This window comes from Sturnira hondurensis, unplaced genomic scaffold (genome assembly GCF_014824575.4).
Source record: "Sturnira hondurensis isolate 20B ecotype Veracruz unplaced genomic scaffold, ASM1482457v3 Scaffold0022201, whole genome shotgun sequence".
Classification (NCBI taxonomy): Eukaryota; Metazoa; Chordata; class Mammalia; order Chiroptera; family Phyllostomidae; genus Sturnira; species Sturnira hondurensis.
This window is the reverse complement of record NW_028094832.1, coordinates 5103688-5121741: the sequence shown is the minus strand read 5'-3', so window position 1 is coordinate 5121741 and position 18054 is coordinate 5103688. Positions and strand designations below refer to the sequence as shown.

The 18054-nt window shown below is 40.6% G+C and overlaps 1 protein-coding gene across 4 annotated transcripts in view; it reads left to right on the top strand.

The window, feature by feature from the left end:
* The first annotated feature begins 6379 nt into the window (after nucleotides 1-6379).
* The window catches only part of AIG1 (androgen induced 1), a 208521-nt gene continuing 196846 nt past the window's right edge, over nucleotides 6380-18054 (top strand). For 2 of the 4 annotated variants that reach the window (XM_037034812.1, XM_037034808.1), the window contains exon 1: nucleotides 6383-6840. In XM_037034812.1, coding sequence (XP_036890707.1) covers nucleotides 6700-6840 — 141 coding nt within the window. In that variant the 5' untranslated portion in view covers nucleotides 6383-6699. Of the gene's footprint in view, nucleotides 6841-18054 lie in introns of all 4 variants that reach the window. The other 2 variants (XM_037034810.1, XM_037034809.1) reach the window with 2 other exon arrangements.

The window sequence follows — 18054 nt, the reverse complement described above, 5'->3', positions numbered from 1 at the left end:
TGGACTGCAGACATTTTAGCTGCCCTCCCTAAATTCCAGAAAAACTTGCTTAATATGGTAAGAAGTAGCAGCCCATCTCATCATCCCAGCATTCCACATTTCTGTGCTGTTGCTTTATTACAGAGGCCACCAGTTCTCCCAAAGGCTCGCCTTAGATGGTCAAAGAGTCTGGTCCCAAGGGAACAGTTTGATTAGCTGCTTCACATAATCTCAGACTTTCGGGGAATACAATGCCCATGCTACAAAAGAGAGAGAGAATGCTGTCTGACACAGGTGTCCCCTATGGATTGGCTGGTTCCATTCGAAGGGCCTCTTGGAGCATTCCCCTCCAAGAAGGTGATGGTGTGCATGCCAGGGAGGCTCACCTGCTGCCCCGTGGGGAGTAGATGCCACGATTGTCACTTAGCATAAGACAAAAGTGCTTCCTAGTTGGCAGAGTCTTTGCAAATATAGGTATAATTTGAGAATTTCTGCCAGGGCTGGGCCTTCAGAAATGAGTAGAATTTTGACAGATGGAGAAGATGATATGAATTATTAGTGTTCCACGGGCATGAAAGGGTAAAAGTAAATGTCGAGTTTTGGGGGAGGGCAGATAAGTATTCTTATGATAATGGAATTCATAACTCTTTGAAAAGGTGCAATAATGGAAGTTGAAATGCTAAGTTAAGGTCAAATACACCATGGAAGATGTTGAGCACCATGCTAAGGAAGTGAGAGTCACTGTTTTTTAGGAGAGGAGTGATAAAAATCCAACCTAAAATCTCAGGAAGATAATTCTAGTGGCAATGCTAAGGGTGACATGGAGACACAAGGATGAGGTGGGGAGAGCAGGTACGGAGTTTATTCAATAAGGCACAAACAGTAGAAATAAAAATAAAGGCTCAGATTTGAGAAATGTCAGAGAGAACAGATTACTGGAATTTGACCACTAATTGGATATTGGGGTAGAAACTGTTAGCGATCTCTCCCAGTATCTTTTTTCCTTCTATCAGCCTCCTAGAGATGCCAGACACTGCATGGCTTAAGACATTTATTGTCTCCCAGGTCTACAGGATGGAAATCAAGTCTGTAGAGTTGGTTCCTTTTGAGGCCTGTGAGGGAGAATCTATTCCAGGCTTCTCTCCTGGCTTCTGGTGACAGTCTGCAATTCCTGTCATTACTCCAATCTCTGACTCTATCATCAATGTGGCATTCTCCCTGTGAGTCTCGGTCTTCTTATAAGGACCGCAAGTCATCTTGGATTAGGGACCTAATCCACGTCAGTATGACATCATCTCTTAACTAATAATATCTGCAATGTTCCTATTTCCAAACAAGGCCACTTTCAGAGGAATGAGAACTTCAGCGTATCTTTTGGGGGAACACAATTCAACCCACAATACCCCCCTTCTTTGAAAATGGAGCCCTGATTTTGGACTGAGAAGGCCCAGGATGAAGGCTGCTTTTTCTAGCTTTGGCCACTTGGAAGGTTGTGGGCCATGAGGTGAAGGTGGAATGGTTGTGGACAGATTCTTCTGCAAGCTTGCCTTCAGAGACAGTGTATGTGTGCCCTTTTGACTTTCCTGTCTTCATGATTTCCTCCATCCTACTTCCAGAAATAGGGTTGTCAGCTTCAACAAAAGCCATCTTCACTCTCACTGATGACGATGACAGGTGAGCGATGAGGCCCTTTGGACACCGTGGGTAAGGTGTTAACGTAACACCCTTTCAAAAGGATAATCCAAAAGTTTCTATCTGCAGCTGGCTGTAGCACACAGCTGTGCTTTTTTTACTTTTTGGCTGACACAATTTTTAAAAATTTGAATTAAAATGCATTTGTGTTAGTTTGTTATAGACCCAGCCATGCCCCATACCTTACTCTGGCTTTACTTAGCTGTAATGCATGCCTGCTCTCTGAAGGATGTGCTGTTAAGACCTCTGACATACCTTTTGGCTATCTGTTTAACATTTGTTAGGCTAGAGGCTGAAGGCTGTGGGGAAGGGCCCCTGGTGGTGGTGGTGGTCCACCCTTTCTCCACTACCCCGAGCAAGTGAGTTTTAGTATCAAACTCATGTATGGATTCTACTCAGCAACACAGAAACTCTGCAATTAACCTGACACCTGAAATTTAGCAACAATTTGTGTAATTCTCTAATGTTTTAGGAGGTCTCTCTTCACCAGTTACTTCATCCAGCAAAGTAGTTTATAAACATGTGTCTTCTATTTAAAACACACAGTCTCCTTCTTGAGAAGAACTTTGGTTAGGGGATTACCTTGCCACACTTCCCGGAATATTTTAGCACCTTAAAGGTCTGACACTCTCAGGCCATCTAGCTCTGTCCAACACTTCAAACACAGCAGAGTGGTGCAGTTCCCAGAGACTGGGGGACACTGCAGAAGGGGCAGTTTTTGAGGAGGAAATAACAAGGTCAATGAGTACGTGTAGAATTTGAATCACCAGCCCTGCCTGGTGTGGCTCAGTGGATTGAGTGCTGCAAACCAAAGGTTCACTAGTTCGATTCCCAGTCAGGGCACATGGCTGTATTGTGGGCCAGGTCCCCAATGGGGGTGCATGAGAGGCACATTGCACCCCACAATGTGAGAGAAACACATTGATGTTTCTCTCCCTCACTTTCTCCCACCTTCACCCTCTCTCTAAAAATAAATAAATAAATAAATAAAATCTTTTTAGAAAAGCATTTGAATCACCAGTAAGCCATCTACGTGGATCATTCGGAGCAGGAAGACCATACCCTATGTCCCAGAGGGGTTCTCAAAGTGGATTTACACCTAGTGCTGCCAGATGTGCCAAGTCTGGATATGTGCACACACACACGCACACACGCACACACACACACACACACACACACACACAGAGTTCAACCAGGACACACAGCATGGGCTAATGCACAGAAAGTTTCAGGGGAGTGGGAGGATGTTTCAGATCTATATGAGCTCTACAGGTGACTCGCTCCACACTACTCCACACTACTCCATACTACTAATCTCCACAGTACTTTCTCTAAAGCTTTTCTGCGACTCTCCACAGAATCCTCCTTATGTAGAAATCTCCTCACTGAGCAGACGTCCCTAGAGCAAATACGGTCCATTTATAAATCAGCAGAAACTGCTGCAACCAGCGACAGGAGCACAACTGCTGATAGATGCGGTAAATAACAGCCCGTAAATAACAGCCCTTCCTGGTAATAGCAGAAAAAAAAACCCACACACAACAAAAACCCTGACTAATTAAATGCATTGGCACTATGCTTCATACCTAAGGCAATTTAAAAAATCTGCAATGAGCATAAGGTGTTGGAAAAAAGAATGATTTTGACCTATTTCTTTCACTTAAATCTTAACCTTTCCAAACTGCCTGCTATGGCAAAAGATCTCTGCTTGGCTCAATTCATATAAACACGTGTGAAAAATACACACATTAGGTTATAAAAGGGTGGTTTTTTAATTGCTGTTAAGCTACAAGTAATCCTTAAAAGAATGACCTTCTCAGCTCAAGACATTACAGGACATTTGTAGCATTGAAAAGCTGGGAACAAGCTAAATATCTAAAAACAGAGAAAAGTTTAAGCAAAACATATGTTCATATCATGACATGTTATGTAATAATTAAACATAATTTTACAAAGAGTTTTAAATAATCAGAGAACATTCTTCTTAAATATAAAGCAAAATAAATCCACATGGTGCAAATTGTTTCACAGTATGTCACAACAAGTTAAGTAAAGAGGGGTGGGCCAAAATAGGTTAATAATAATAATAATGATAATAATAATAATCATAATAATAAATGCTAATACAAGAATAAACCTTGTTTGGGGTATACTTTTCCCCACATTGTAAAAAGACTTGCAGGTAAATGCTGAAATGTTTGCAGTGTTTTCTCTGGTTGGTGAGAGGCCTTCCTGTTTTAATATCATAAATATGCTACTAGTATAATAAAGAAAAAATAAACAACTCAAAGCTGTACTTTTTGTGACAGTACAGGGGTCTTTCCGATGCCCAACCCTCTCAGAGGAACACACCCCAACTTCCGCCCTGTGGTGCAGACAAAGGTGGAGGAGAAAAAAATGATTTGTTCATATATATTCATATTGTTAGAAAATGCTTACCTAATGTACATACATAATCAAAGGAAATACATACACATAGAATATTGTAAGGATATATATATATAAACAATTCTTCCTCCCGCATTTTTAAGCAAAGACCCACGGCTCTATGAAGTTGGCTTCTTGGAATACAACATAAGGGAGACGCAGGGGATCCTGTCATTTCCAAAACTAGCAAGGATTATCATCACTAACATGTCAGACACCCTCCCCCTCAATGAAAAAAGAAAGAGTATCATTTATTAGCATTACTCAAGGAAGTATACCTTCAGCCCACATACAGACTATGTAAGAGTAAGGGCTATTACAATTTCAAAAAAACCCACTAATATAACTAGATGCTAAAACAGGGTCTTGAAATACCTCCTTGAGAAACATGTTTCCATGAGAGTCACAGGGATAACGCTATTCTCTTCCATCCCTACTAACTAGGTGGCAGAATGAAAAAGATAAACAAGTGACATGTAAATATTTCCCCTTACAATGTATTCTTTAACTCAAATATGGAATCATCATGTAAATATTTATCAGTAAATAATGTACTGCAGTTCGTAAAAAAAGGATAACTTCCTATGAAGTTTTAAAAGCAATATCCCATTGTATTGTTTACACTGTAAAAATGCAATCAATCACTAAGAATATCTTGAAACATAATTCAGATTAGATAGTATATAAAAAGTAAAATGAACATCCTGGACATGGTAATACATAATTACCAAGAAGTTCCCAAAAATTGTGGACTGACATTCTCTGTAAAAGATTTGAGTCAAGGTTTATGTAAACATTTCATTAAACCCCCCCACAAAACTCTGTCTTGTGCAATCACAAGTAACAAAGGCAACCCCGTTGAAATAACTATAGCACTTCTTTGAGTGCTATAGTTATTTACTTAAAAAGAAACTGACCACAGAATAAAATTTTAAGTAGCCTTATGAAAATATTTTTATGGTTTTTAATGATGAGGACAGGGAGTCTTATTAAAGATTTTTTAAAATTGTAAGGTAGGAAGTCATATCAAACTAAAAGGATATCCCATGAACAGATAAAACTTTATCAAGGACTTAGCAAGACAGATCTTCAGATCTACTTTTCAATGACAATCTTACGAACATGTACCATGGACACACAGTTAAAAAAAATTAGACCCAACTTTACATGAAGAGAAAGCTACAAATCATCAATAACAAATAGTTTTAAGCTGGTGGAATATTTTTGGAATTATCTTAATGTTTTTGTGACATCATTTCTACTAGCATAACTATAAGGCCAATGTAAAAAATCTACTGGATTTCTTAATTTTGGTTTGGAGCTTGATTGGAAAACTTCAGGCAAACCTTTGTGAGGCACTCCTTTTTCTTTCACTTCGCCTTCCCTGGCCCCTCCCTCCACAGTCTCTGACTCTCAGAGTATTTGGAGAAGACACCTGTTTTAAATAGAGCCACAGGAAATGCCTATGTTGTCTTTTCATGATTTGCCTCTGCTTCTGGTTGGCTAAAATGTGATCATGTTGCCCACAGACTGATGAAACTCCAATGTGACAACATTTACTGGAAGGCAAAGGACATCCAGTTTATATTTATTTTCCTTCCATTAAGCCCTGGATGTGTAGTGCAGGAAAAAATAAATAAGTGAAAGGGCAAAGCCAGTCTAACCCTGAAAAGATTAGTGTTAAGTTACACACACGAGTTTTATATCCAAACTTCGAATGATTTGTTTTTAAGCAGAATGTAATCTTGTAGCATAAAGTTATCTCACTCTTTCTTTATAACCTTTTATTTATAAACCTCTTCTTCCAAAGTTCAGTCTGTCTTCTTATATATGAACAAAATATTTATAAACCTCCAGTGGAAAGAGCAAGGAAGTCTACTGGTGAGGGAACTTCATAATGATCAGTAAATAGTCTTAACACTACAAATCCAATCGGGTCCAAAATAAAGCAGTCACTCTACCCGTGCTCACGTTGACAGCCCACGGGTTCCGTAGCACCAACCATCCTATGTATCCAAGAAGTACAAACCAGGGACCCTGCTCCACACACCCCCGTTCCCCGAAATCCCGCAGCTGGAACACTTGGTCGACGCTGGAGCCTTCTTCGTCAAGGCAGGGTTGCCGACTTTTGGCCCCGCCCCATTATTGTCACTGGCAGCAGCCCCTAGAGGTTAGAAGGCGTTCCCTTTCTGAGCCCTGCACTTTCACCGGGATAACCCCACCCACCCACCCACCCAGCCACCCACCCACCCAGCCACCCACCCAGCCCAGCCCAGCCCTGCCCTGCCCAGCCCAGCCCAGGCCTCAGGCCCCGCCACTCCCGGGAAGCCTAGGGGGCGCCCCGGGCTGGGTCTCCCGGGGCCCTAAAGCACTGGAACAGAATGACGGAAATGACGAAGAGCTGACGCCACACCGCCTGCCCGCTGCGGCCACGGTTAGAGCCCGAGCAGGTCGCCAGGGCACTCGCTGTCCCAGATCCAGTGGGGCTCGCTCCGTTCAGCGCCGTCCCGCCCCTCCACCTTCTGCGCCCGGCCTCCTATCTCCTGCACTCTGCGCCACCCGCGTCCTCGGCCGCCCAGCCAGCCCGGGCCTCTGGTGAACATGGCGCTTGTCCCCTGTCAGGTGCTGCGGGTGGCGATCCTGCTGTCCTACTGCTCCATCCTGTGCAACTACAAGGCCATCGAAATGCCCTCGCATCAGACCTACGGAGGGAGCTGGAAATTCCTGACATTCATAGATCTGGTAAGGCTGTCCTCTCCCTTTCCCCGTCCGCCCCGCACTTTAGCCTGAGAATATCTGTGAGTGCTCCAGCGCCTGTAGGCACGCGCCGCCAGCATCCACTCTGGTCCTCGCCTCTTCCCCACTGATTGCGTCTAAAGGCCTGCCTACCCTCTCGGTAGCCCCTTTGTACCACCCACATTACCTGGTTGCTGTGGTTCGAGTGGAGGTGGGGTGCAGCCAGGTTGTGGGCTATTTGGAGGGGAACACAGATATGCTTCTAAGAGGTGACACGGAAGGATGCCCACCTTAGTAAATGGATTGGACGACCTTGATCATGAGGGGCCTCCGACTCACTCGCTCTCAAGGTGCTTTCCAGAGTGCCCGTCGTGGGATCAAGTTACAGCAACTGTGGAAACTGGGTACTGTCGAATTACTTGGAGCTTCCTCTGCAAGGACCAAGTCCTCCACGCAAAGAATAGAAAGCGCCTAATAAAGTTGTCTTTTTTTGCACCTGGTTATTTTTGGGTTTGGCCCATTGTCAGTAATTTCCTTACTTCCTGTTACCCAGAAACTTTAGGAGATAGAGATTTTCAAAATACCTTTCCAGTGCAACTTTACACCCCGGTTTCCTACCATTCCATGTAAAGTCTGCATTAGTTTGCATACACAGCCCCTCTCTTGGCACAACTTAATAGCTTTGGCAACTGCAGGGTTTTTTTGTTTGCTTGTTATTGTTTGTTTGTTTGTTAACATATTCACTTCTGGCACTAAAAGGGCCAGAGAAACAGAACATGAACATAAGGCCCAGGAATGACATGGGGTGGAGTGTAGGAACTTCAGAATGAAAGGTGGCTAATTTACTCTGGGTCCAATAAACCCTAAAAGATGGCCACACTCAAGATGACCAACAAAATCGGGGTAGAAGATTCAAACAAAAGCAACCCATGCTAAGGACTACAGAAGACACTGAACCAATTCCTGGGATGCCAGAACTGTCTGTCCAAGATTATACACCAGGTTGGCTACACAAGCAAGATTGTCATCTCTAATCTTTGGCCCTCCATTTTGTTGACGAGAACTTGATATTTGCTCTAAGATATTTCCAAAGGCTTCAGATCTGTCAAAAGACAAAAGTGCAGTCACAGAGTTTTTGTTTAGAAAAACCACCTTACATTTCTGTCACATTAGGTTCCTCAGAGAGGACCTTAAGTTCTTTTTCCCCCAGTCTCCAAATTGGGCTTGTACCCTAGGGCACATGGTGTACCCAAGACTTCCCAGGCTTTCAAGGGTATCATTTTTCAAATCTTCAACTTCTACGTCTTTTTCGAAGTTGATCTCCCTCTGAATATAGGTAATACCTATCGGTTCTTATTTTCTTTGTCATGTGCTCATCCATTCACCCAAAGGATGAGCACATGACAAAGCTCTCTGTTGTATTTACCTGTTCCTTTTAGCCTTCAGAAGCTAGGTGACTTTTCTCCAAAACTGTCTTCATATTTAATTGAAAAACAAAGTCAAGCTTGTTTTGACAGGAAGGTGTATTGGGTTGACTGGCTCTGCCAGTTATGATGTACAGTATACATTTGCTATAGAGTGAGTCAGTGAAATCTACAGCCTTGATGTTATCATACATATGCACACACATGTGTGCATCACATATATGATATATGTCATATACACATCATATATATATATATATATATATATATCGGTGTTAGAAATCATGTCCCTTTTTCAAGTGTTTAAACTTATGTTAAAATGTTTAGACGTTCCCTTAAAATATATGCCTAGTTTTTCAGAATTCTTTTAGGGGCTCTGTGAACAAAATTCCCCTTAGGTCACTCCAGTGTCCCCTTCCTCAATCAGATCTCACTTAGAGCTGGCTCACTTCCATGTCACCAAGGAGCAGTGTTGACCTAAAACACTGACGGAGCCCCCAGCAGAGCCGCAGGAAGTCGGAACAGTTCTCAGACGCACCTATGGATTAGATAAAGTGTGGAGCGGGGCAGAGTAGGGGGTGAGCCCCTGAGAAGGATAGAAAGTGAAGGTGTCGGCTAATCCATGAGAAATGACTGCTTCTCACATTGGCGCTGCTTACTGTGTGTTGAGAAATAAGACTCACAAAGCAATATATTTCTCATAACCCCTGTGATGAGAAGCCATGGTAGGGCCAATTTGACTCTACTTAATCTGTCATATACTTTATACTTTAGCATTAGATCATTGGACTTGTCTCTTTTAAATGATGGTCACCACAAATTGACTTGGTCTATCAAAATTCAGGCATAAATTCAAATTGGATACTTTTACTTGGTTTCATATCCAGATTCAGTTTGTATGGGGCCTTCAGCCAGTCATTCAGATTTCTTACTCTCTGTGGTTCTGATTGAGATATAATCTCTTTAACCATGAGTTCTTGTGAGACATTTATGTGTAGAATATATTTACAGAGGGATACCCAAAGTGATATGTATATATCAGTATATATACATATGTAATATTTACATATATGTATATACAAAAAGTCCAGCCATTGATCATATAATGAGAATGGTTTGCATAAACAACATTGATATAACCTTGCAGCCAAGGAGAGGGGCCTAGAATGCTCATGTGTGAACAATGATGACTTCACTGTACCAGTCAGTGGGGGTGGTAGACCCCATTGAGTGAGCGTGCCCACTGTGTGGCCTTCATATTCAAAATGATTGAATGAGTAGAGCAATGAATCTATGTTAGATTTTGTGATAGGCTTGAACATTCCTCCCAGAAACTATTCAGATGATTCAGAAGGCTTTGGGGGAGGATGCAATGAGTGCAGTGCAAATTAAATGTGGCACAAATGCTTCAAAGATAGTAAAAAATCTGTTGAAAGTGATCCACATTCTGGAAGGCCTGCAACAAGCAGAACACCCGAGAATGTTGAACATGTATGGGCTGCAATCAACAGAAATCAGTGACTGACAGGTAAGAACTAGAAACTGATCTGGAGATTCCAAAACTACGGTGTCCAAGATCTTGACAGAGGATCTCGGCATGAAACGTGTCGTGGCAAAATTTATTCTGCAGCTTCTGCTACCAGAGCAGAAGGAACATCATACTGAAGTTGCCGGTGACTTGATTCAAACTGCTACCAGTGAACGATATTTCCTCAAGAAGGTCACAGCTTTGAAGGGGACTAAAGGGTCATTTTCCAATGTACAGTGTTTCTTGTGTCTTATATCTTCTTTAGTAAATGCCTCTATTTTTCTTATTGCCTGGCTGGATATGTTATGGGCAGACTGTATGGATTTATAGTCTTTAGAGCTTAAGTATTGTATAGCTGTTAAAACAACCAACCTGTCAATCCTTAGGAATGGCATGAAAAGATTAGGCTGCTATAATTTATCCATTTAACTTTTCATTTTTGTGTGTTAAAAAAAAAACTTGATTGCTTAGTGCCTTGGACAGTTTGAACGATTCGAAGGTCATTAGAGCAATTTTGGAAGAGGGTTTAGCTTCTCCAAATTTCAAGGAGAAAACCCTTTTTCTGGTCATCGGGGCTAGTGGGGTGTCTGGATCTTTATCCTGGTGGCCACAGTCTGGTTCTACGTTCCATGGCATCAGTTGGCCAGCATGCAATGTGGAAATCTAAGGCTACATGTGTCCAAGAGCAGATGGTTGCGTGGTAGGGGCCGTTCCAGCTGCAGCCATGCCTTTCTCTGAGTGTGAGTCATCCCACCAGAATCAAAGCTCATGGTTAAACGCTGCAATGCAAGATACTCCTCTCAGTGATTTTACACTGTTATTCCCCAAGAGCTTCTTTTTCCAGCATTAAAAAACTGCAAGAGAACTACAGTGCTTCAGGAAAATTCAAGTTTGTAAATGGAAATGGAATGCTGTGGTGTGGTAGGCAGAATGACGGGTCCCTAAAGATGCCCATGGCCCCGCAATCTATGAGTATCATAGGTCACAAGGCAGAGCAGAGTTAAGTTTGCTCATTGGCTGATGTTAAAATAGGGAGATTATCCGGGATTATCCAGATGGGTGCAAAGTAAATCACACACGTTCTTAAAAGTGGAGGGGGGCAGAAAAGGAGTCAGGTGGACGATGTGACTGCTCAAGAAAGTGACAGAGAGAGGCAGCATTGCTGGCTTTGAAGGTGAGGAAGGGGCCAGAGCCAAGGGATGTAGAGGGGTGTCTGGAAGCTGGAAAGGACAAGGAAATAAATTCTCCCCTGGAGCATCCAGAAGGAGCACAACGCTGCTGACACCTTGGTTTTAACTTGCTGAGACCCATTTGGGACTTCTGCCCTCCAAACATGAAAAATAACAAATAGGTGTTGCTGAAGGCACTAAATGTGTGGTAATTTGTTACTGCAGCAATAGAAAACTAGTACGGGCGGCTTTGTACCCTCTGGCCTAAAAACGAAATTCTAAAATGTTGTTGTACTTAAGCAATGACTTAGCAGTTCTTCGTGTGTGTTAGGTAACTGTGTAATTTGTATTTTAACCAAAGTACAGGTTTTAGCATTTACGAAACTGTGCGGAGGAGACGGACATGTAACAACAGGCAATATGAGAATCTATAAACACGGAACAACACTGGAAAAACTAGAAAAATACTTTGCTGTAAAGTATTTTGGAGACTCTCACTATGCAACATGCCCTGCCAGGAGGAAAATACCCTTAACTGGAAATAAGCTTCAGAGAAAGAAAATTTATACTAACTGATTTCAAATACTTCCTTAACCAATATTACAGCTGATGAATTTTCTTCAGATGATGCAGATTTGTTCACTTACCACTAATGAAACAATAATTGCCCCCCTCAAATTATGTAACAGTGGCCCCCAAAATTATTAAAATAAATAAACCAGAATAAAATAAATAAAATAAATTAAACCAGAATAAAATCAGCATAAATAAGGTGCATGTTGAGGCCTCAAAGTAGTGCTGGAGTTTAGTAAGTATTCCTATACTTATGAACAAATAGAGTTTTTCTTACCAAATTTTAGGTGAACATTCTTTTCCTGTCCTAACTCCTCCTAAAACATTTAAAATCATAGGGATTTTTTAGGGGGAATTATCAATCAGAACTTTATTCAGATATGTGTGGTAGAATGCTAACACATAAGCCACAATCAACTTCTTTGAAAAACATGAACTGGACATTTGTTACTAAGAATTAAACTACTACTGACATTGGGTTTAGGACCTTTGCTTTTTAATGACTGAATCAAAAATTTGGCTCTCCCATTTGCTCTGCTTCCTGGTGCCCACCATTTTGAGAGTTACCTCTTAGGGCTGCATCTCACTCACTGTTCTCCCTGTACTGACTTCGGTTATGCATGCGCAGAAGATCGTTTTAGGTCTTGCCTCCTCCAAGTGTGGTCTGGCAGCCAGAGTATCCACCTGATTTGGGAGCCTGCTGGAAATAGGGAACCTTAGGCTCCACCCCAGACCTTCTGAATCAGAATCTACACCTTAATAACACCATCGGGTGGTTTGTCTGCACATTCTAATGTGATAAATGTTGCTCTAGGCCACATCGTTTCTGCTTTGTAATTTAACATGGAATAGTTTATAGAACACAGCATCCATGTATTAATTCTGCCTACTGTATTTAAAACACCTTTAAACATACCCTTGTCGGTGTGGCTCAGTTGGTTGTAGAGTTATCCTGTAAACCATAAGGTTGTGGGTCTGTCCTTGGTGAGGGTCCATGGCTGAGTTGTGGGTACAGTTTGTAGTCAGGGTGTGTGTGAGAGACAGTTGATCAGTCTTTCCCTCTCGCATTGCCGTTTCTCACGCTCTCTCTCCCTCTCTGTTCCCCTCTGTCTGAAAGCCAATAAGAATGTACTCAGGTAAGGATACAAAAAGAGTTTAAACAGATTTCAAAATATATTGAAGGTGACTCTTATGGTGAATTGGTTTAAAACGTGTAAAAATGACAACTTTAAAATAAAAGGAAGAGAAAAATGTGTTAGGCACCAGGGATAGATATTTATTGCCATTATAAAACAAATTTAGCTAATCTTCAGGGCAACCAAGGCGAAAAAGAATACACATTTGCTTCCATTGTCCCTCGTGTTGGCATAAAGGAAGCAGAGCAATTTATCAGAAAAATGCAGTTCTTTCCAGGTGCCGACTTTTGAAGGTCATTTATCACTCAGACTGTCATACAAAGAACATTGAGTAGAAAGTAGATAATGCTTTTGATTGATTTTTAGCAGAATATATAGGAGTATTTTTATAGTTGATGTTTCTTATATCACGATTTGAGGAAAGCCAGAGGCATGACCTTATATTTTGACTGGGTGAAGGCATTTTTGGGGAGGTTTAAAGTAATATAATTTAGGCACTTATTTTTGTTTTCTCAATTTTTATTGCAAAAGAACTTAAGAAAAACACAGAGTGAGAAGGGTAAATAAGGGCTCAGATGTTGAAATACTTGGGATGTTCAAAGTGTAGGAAATAGTCAATATATTTTTTGCTTTTAGACATGCTAAGAATTTTTGACTTTTAAAAAAATTAAAAAGATACACTTACATAAATGTATTGAACAATGCATTTGAGTTTTTCTTATATTTTACCTATTATAATAAAATATTCTTGACTCTAGTTCATGGCTTAATATTAAATAGGAAATAAAATATTTTGAGAAGGGATTCTGTCATTATGTAACTAGGGTACTTAGTTTGCCAGTTAAAACCACAGATTGCCATGTGAAGGCCAATAGTTCATTGAGTCCTCAGTGGAAAAATGAAGTGGGTTTTTTTTGTTTTTTTTTTTTTGGTTTGTTTTTGGATATTTTACAAAGGGTGAATCTGCATTTTTTTAGCAGAGTCATTCCTGACCCTGAAACATACACATGAACTTAAAGGGTTAATGCTTTTTCTTAGCCTTGGGGAAGAATTGTGAGTACAGTATTTTGCATAGAACCCGCTTTACCTTCTTTGAAAGTGTTGTTTTGGATCAAACATGAACTAGGGGCCTGGTTTTGTCAGCGTGGGGAAGGTAGTGGAGGGCGTTCTCACCCGTTCCCTTTCTTAGTTGCGACTGTTATTGAAATTACAGAAAGTCATCTGACCGCTCTTTGAGGTCACTTCTTTCCCCATCCCTGCCATTCCCCATCTCTGCTATAACATTTAGCAAAATTAGTAGCTGCTCTTGAGGGTTTTCATTTGCTTCTCTGTGTTACCCTGAAATGTCACGTGTTGCTGTGGGGCTGCTAACAGTAGTGTAATTTTCCATACTGAATCAGATATTCCTGTGATCCCAGTGTGCTTGGAAAAACTTTACTGCTTAGGATTCCACAACAACTGGAATCCTAAGAGAATCTCTGGTGCCTAGCATTCTCTGACTAGACAGCTAACTGGCCATTTTCACCTGCAGGGCATGTGTCCTACCTCAGCTCAGCAAGCACAGGGCCCCCTTTCAACACGGGATGTCTGTGGATCAGATCTGTTTTGGAGAAAGATATGGAATGTAGCTTTGATAGGCTCGGTCAAGATGGACTAGTCAAGAATAATCAGAGAAATCACTTGAATACTGTTCTTTTGAATCTTGAGAAAATAGAATGCATTCATTACAGTATTTTAGAAGCATGGCATTCTAAAAAGTCAGTTAGATAAACACATAGCCCCTTCATATTGACTTATATTTAGATGTGTCAGACTATTATTATTTAAGAATTTAATTTCACAAGCAACACATAGAACTATAGAAAGTTTGTATAATACAGAGAGCCATAGGGAAGAAAATATATCCCATTTCGATTACCCTTAATTTGCTGTGCATCTTACATTTGAGTGCTTTAAGATGGCATTTATCTGAGAACTTCATACACACACAGAGTCAGACTACAGTTATATATATTGTATATGTTTACAGTGTGTGCACATATGTATAGTCAGATTGCAGAAAAATCCTATTTTTATAAAAATCATTTTAAATTACAGAGAAAAACATCACTCAGAAATGCCGATGTTAGTATTTGGTGTTTGCCTTTTGAACCATCTATATATTTCTTTAAAATAAAAGCTCAATACATGCATACTGCCTCTATGAATTAATATTTTTAATTAACATATACTAAAATGAACCCCTTTTGGTATACAGTTCATGAGTTTTGACGGATGCATAGACTCACATAGCCACCACGACAGTCACCTAAAATATCCCTGTACACTATACCCTCATAGCCAAACCCTCCCCTGAATCTTAGTGACCCCAGATTTGTTCTTTATTCCTATAGTTTTGCCTCTTCTACAAAAATATGTGACACACAGTACCCAGCATTTGAGTCTGGCTCTTTTTGCTTAACATGATGCATTTCAGATTCCTACGTGCTGTTGCCTATTGATTGTTCCATTTTGTTGCTGGATAGTATTCCACAGTACTCGTGTATCACTGTTCGATCCACTCATAAGCTGAAGGGCATTTGAGATTTTCGTAGTTGTGGTGATAGTAAAATAGCAGCTATAAACATTGGGGTACAAGTTTTTGCATGAAAGTGAGTGTTTGTTTTTAGTGGGTTATGTACCTAGGAGTGGGACCTCTTGGTTACATGGCAAGTGCATGTTTAACAAGAAACTGCCCAACTGTTGTCTAGGGTGCGTGTGCCATTTGCATTGCCAGCAGCAGTGCATGAGCGATCCGGGGCTCTGAGTCCTTGTCCGTGTGTGACATCCTCCGTTTCTCTTCTATGTTAGCGGTTCTAATAAGCCCTGTGTTATTAGGATTTCACTGTTGTTTTAATTTGCATTATACTCATGGCTGTGCATTTTCTCATACATACAACTTCTTTGAGAAGTGTTTGTTCAAACCTTTTGCTTATTAAAAAATTAGATTGTTTCTTATGGTTAAGCTTTGAGAATTTTTTGTGTATGGTGAATATAAGTTCTTTGTCAAATGTGTAATTTGCAAATATTTTCTCCCAGGAGTATCTTTGCATTTTCTTAGTACAATAGTTTCTTTTGCGGAGCAAAAGTTTATCATTTTGATGGCATCCAAATAATTTTTTTTTATGGAACATGCTTTTGATATTTATCCAAGAACATTTTCCCTAACTCAAAATCACAAAGAGTTTTTTTTCTTCTAGTTCCTTCCAGGAGTTTTACTTTTAAGTTTTTAGTAGGCCAACAGTCCGTTTCGAGTTAGTTTTTTCGGTATGGTATGAGTTAAGTGTTGAGTCTTTTCATTATACTTTCTTTTTCTTGCGTACGTACAGTTGTTCCAGCGCCATTTCTTGAGAGCTCTGTCCTTTCGCGACGGCCTTTGTGCCTTTGTCAGAGAGCAGTTGGTGTGGGCCTGCTCACAAGTACCGCGCTGTCTTGATTTTTGCAGCTTTATCACAGCTGAAACTTTTCAGTTTGTTTGGGGTGTTCTAATTATTTTGCCTGTGTTTAAATTTTAGACTACTGTTGCTCATATCTACCAACTGTTCCACTGAGATTTTTGAGTGGAATTCTGTTGAAGCTATAGAATGATTCGGGAAAACTTGACATCTTCACATTTACCCTTTTAATCCGTGGACATGATACAACCTTCCATTTATTCAGATCTTTGATACCTTTCATGGACATGTTGTCGTTTTCAGCATATAGCTCCTGCATTTACCAACTCCTCCTGTGTTGGTAAATGCAGACCTGTTTTGTTTTTACTGGTGCTATTATCAACGGTATTTTTAAAAAGTTGCCTTTTATTTTTATTTTTTAAAAGATTTTATTTATTTATCTTTAGAGGGGACGGGAAGGAGAGAAGGAGAGGAATATCAATGTATGGTTGCCTCTTGTGAGTCCCCTGCTGGGAACTGGCCTGCAACCCAGGCATGTGCCCTGACTGGGAATCAAACCCCGATCGTGTGGTTTGCAGGCCCGTGCTCAATCCACTGAGCTACACCAGCCAGGGCTGCCTTTTATTAAATATGTTATGTTTAATTAACATTTTTATTGAGATTTGTGTCAGCGGTAAGACATAATACAGAGAGACCTGGGTAGGCTTTACTCAGTTCCCCCAGGGTGCCATCTTGTACAACTGAATCATAATATCACAACCAGGATATTGATGTTGAAGCTGTCCAAATAGAGAACAGTTTACGTCACCACAGCGTACCTCGTGGAGCATTTTTATGGCCACACCTACCTACTCCCTTGCCCCCACCCCTGACCTCTGTCAACTATTGGTTTATTCTCTGATTTTGTCATTTCAATAATATTACATACAAGGAACAAAACAAACAAGCAAGCAAAATAAAAACAAAGGCACTGAAATAGAGAACAGGGGGACAGTGAACAGAGAGGAGAGGGGAGGGAATTTCAAGGGAAAAGGGGGAAGGATTTACAGGAACTAGTATAAAGGACACATGGACAACAACTAAGGGAGGTGGAAATGGGAGGGAAGTGGGGAGTATTGGAGGGGTGGGCTGGGATGGGAATAAAAGACAGAAAAGTGTTCTTGAACAATAATTAAATAAAAAATTTAAAAATAGGTGTGGATAGATTAAAATAAGATGTTTTTAAGGTAAGCTATTGAAAAACTGGAATTGGATATTCATGAAATCTCTGAAGAAGGGGAGAGTTTAAAAAATAATATTACATAAATGGTGCCACATTTGTGACTTTGGGGGGTTGGTTTTTTGCTCTCAGAATAGTTCCCTGGAGATTCACCCAAGTTACACGTGTTGGTGGTTTGTTCCTTTTGCTGTGTGGTATTTCGTGGTATGGGTGGACCACAGTTTGCTTAACCAGTTCCCCATGAAAGGATAGCTGGATTGTTTCAAGTTTGGGGCTATTGTTAATAGAGCTGCTATGAACCTTCATGTACGGGTTTTGTGTGAACATAAATTTTTATGTTTTTTGCATAAATGTTCAAGAGGGCTGTTGCTGGGTTGTATAATAGTTGTCATTTTAGTTTTAGAAGAAACAGCCAAACTGTTTTCCAGAGTGGCTGTGGCATTTGACATTTTAACCAGCAATGTGTGAGTGATACAGTTTTTCCTCATTTTTGCCAGTTACATGATGTCAGTGGTTTTTTTTTTAGCAGTTTTGATTGGTACATAGTGGTATGTCATTGTGTTTGGAGTTTGCATTCGACTAACAGTGGCTGATAACACTGAATGTCTTTGAGCTTACTGGCCATCTGTTTATCCTTTCAGTGAAACAAATAGTATTACTTTGTTAACTTGTCCTTTCTGAGGGTTTATTGCTAGCTCATTAGGGATACATTTGATTTCTGCACATCCATCTTGTCT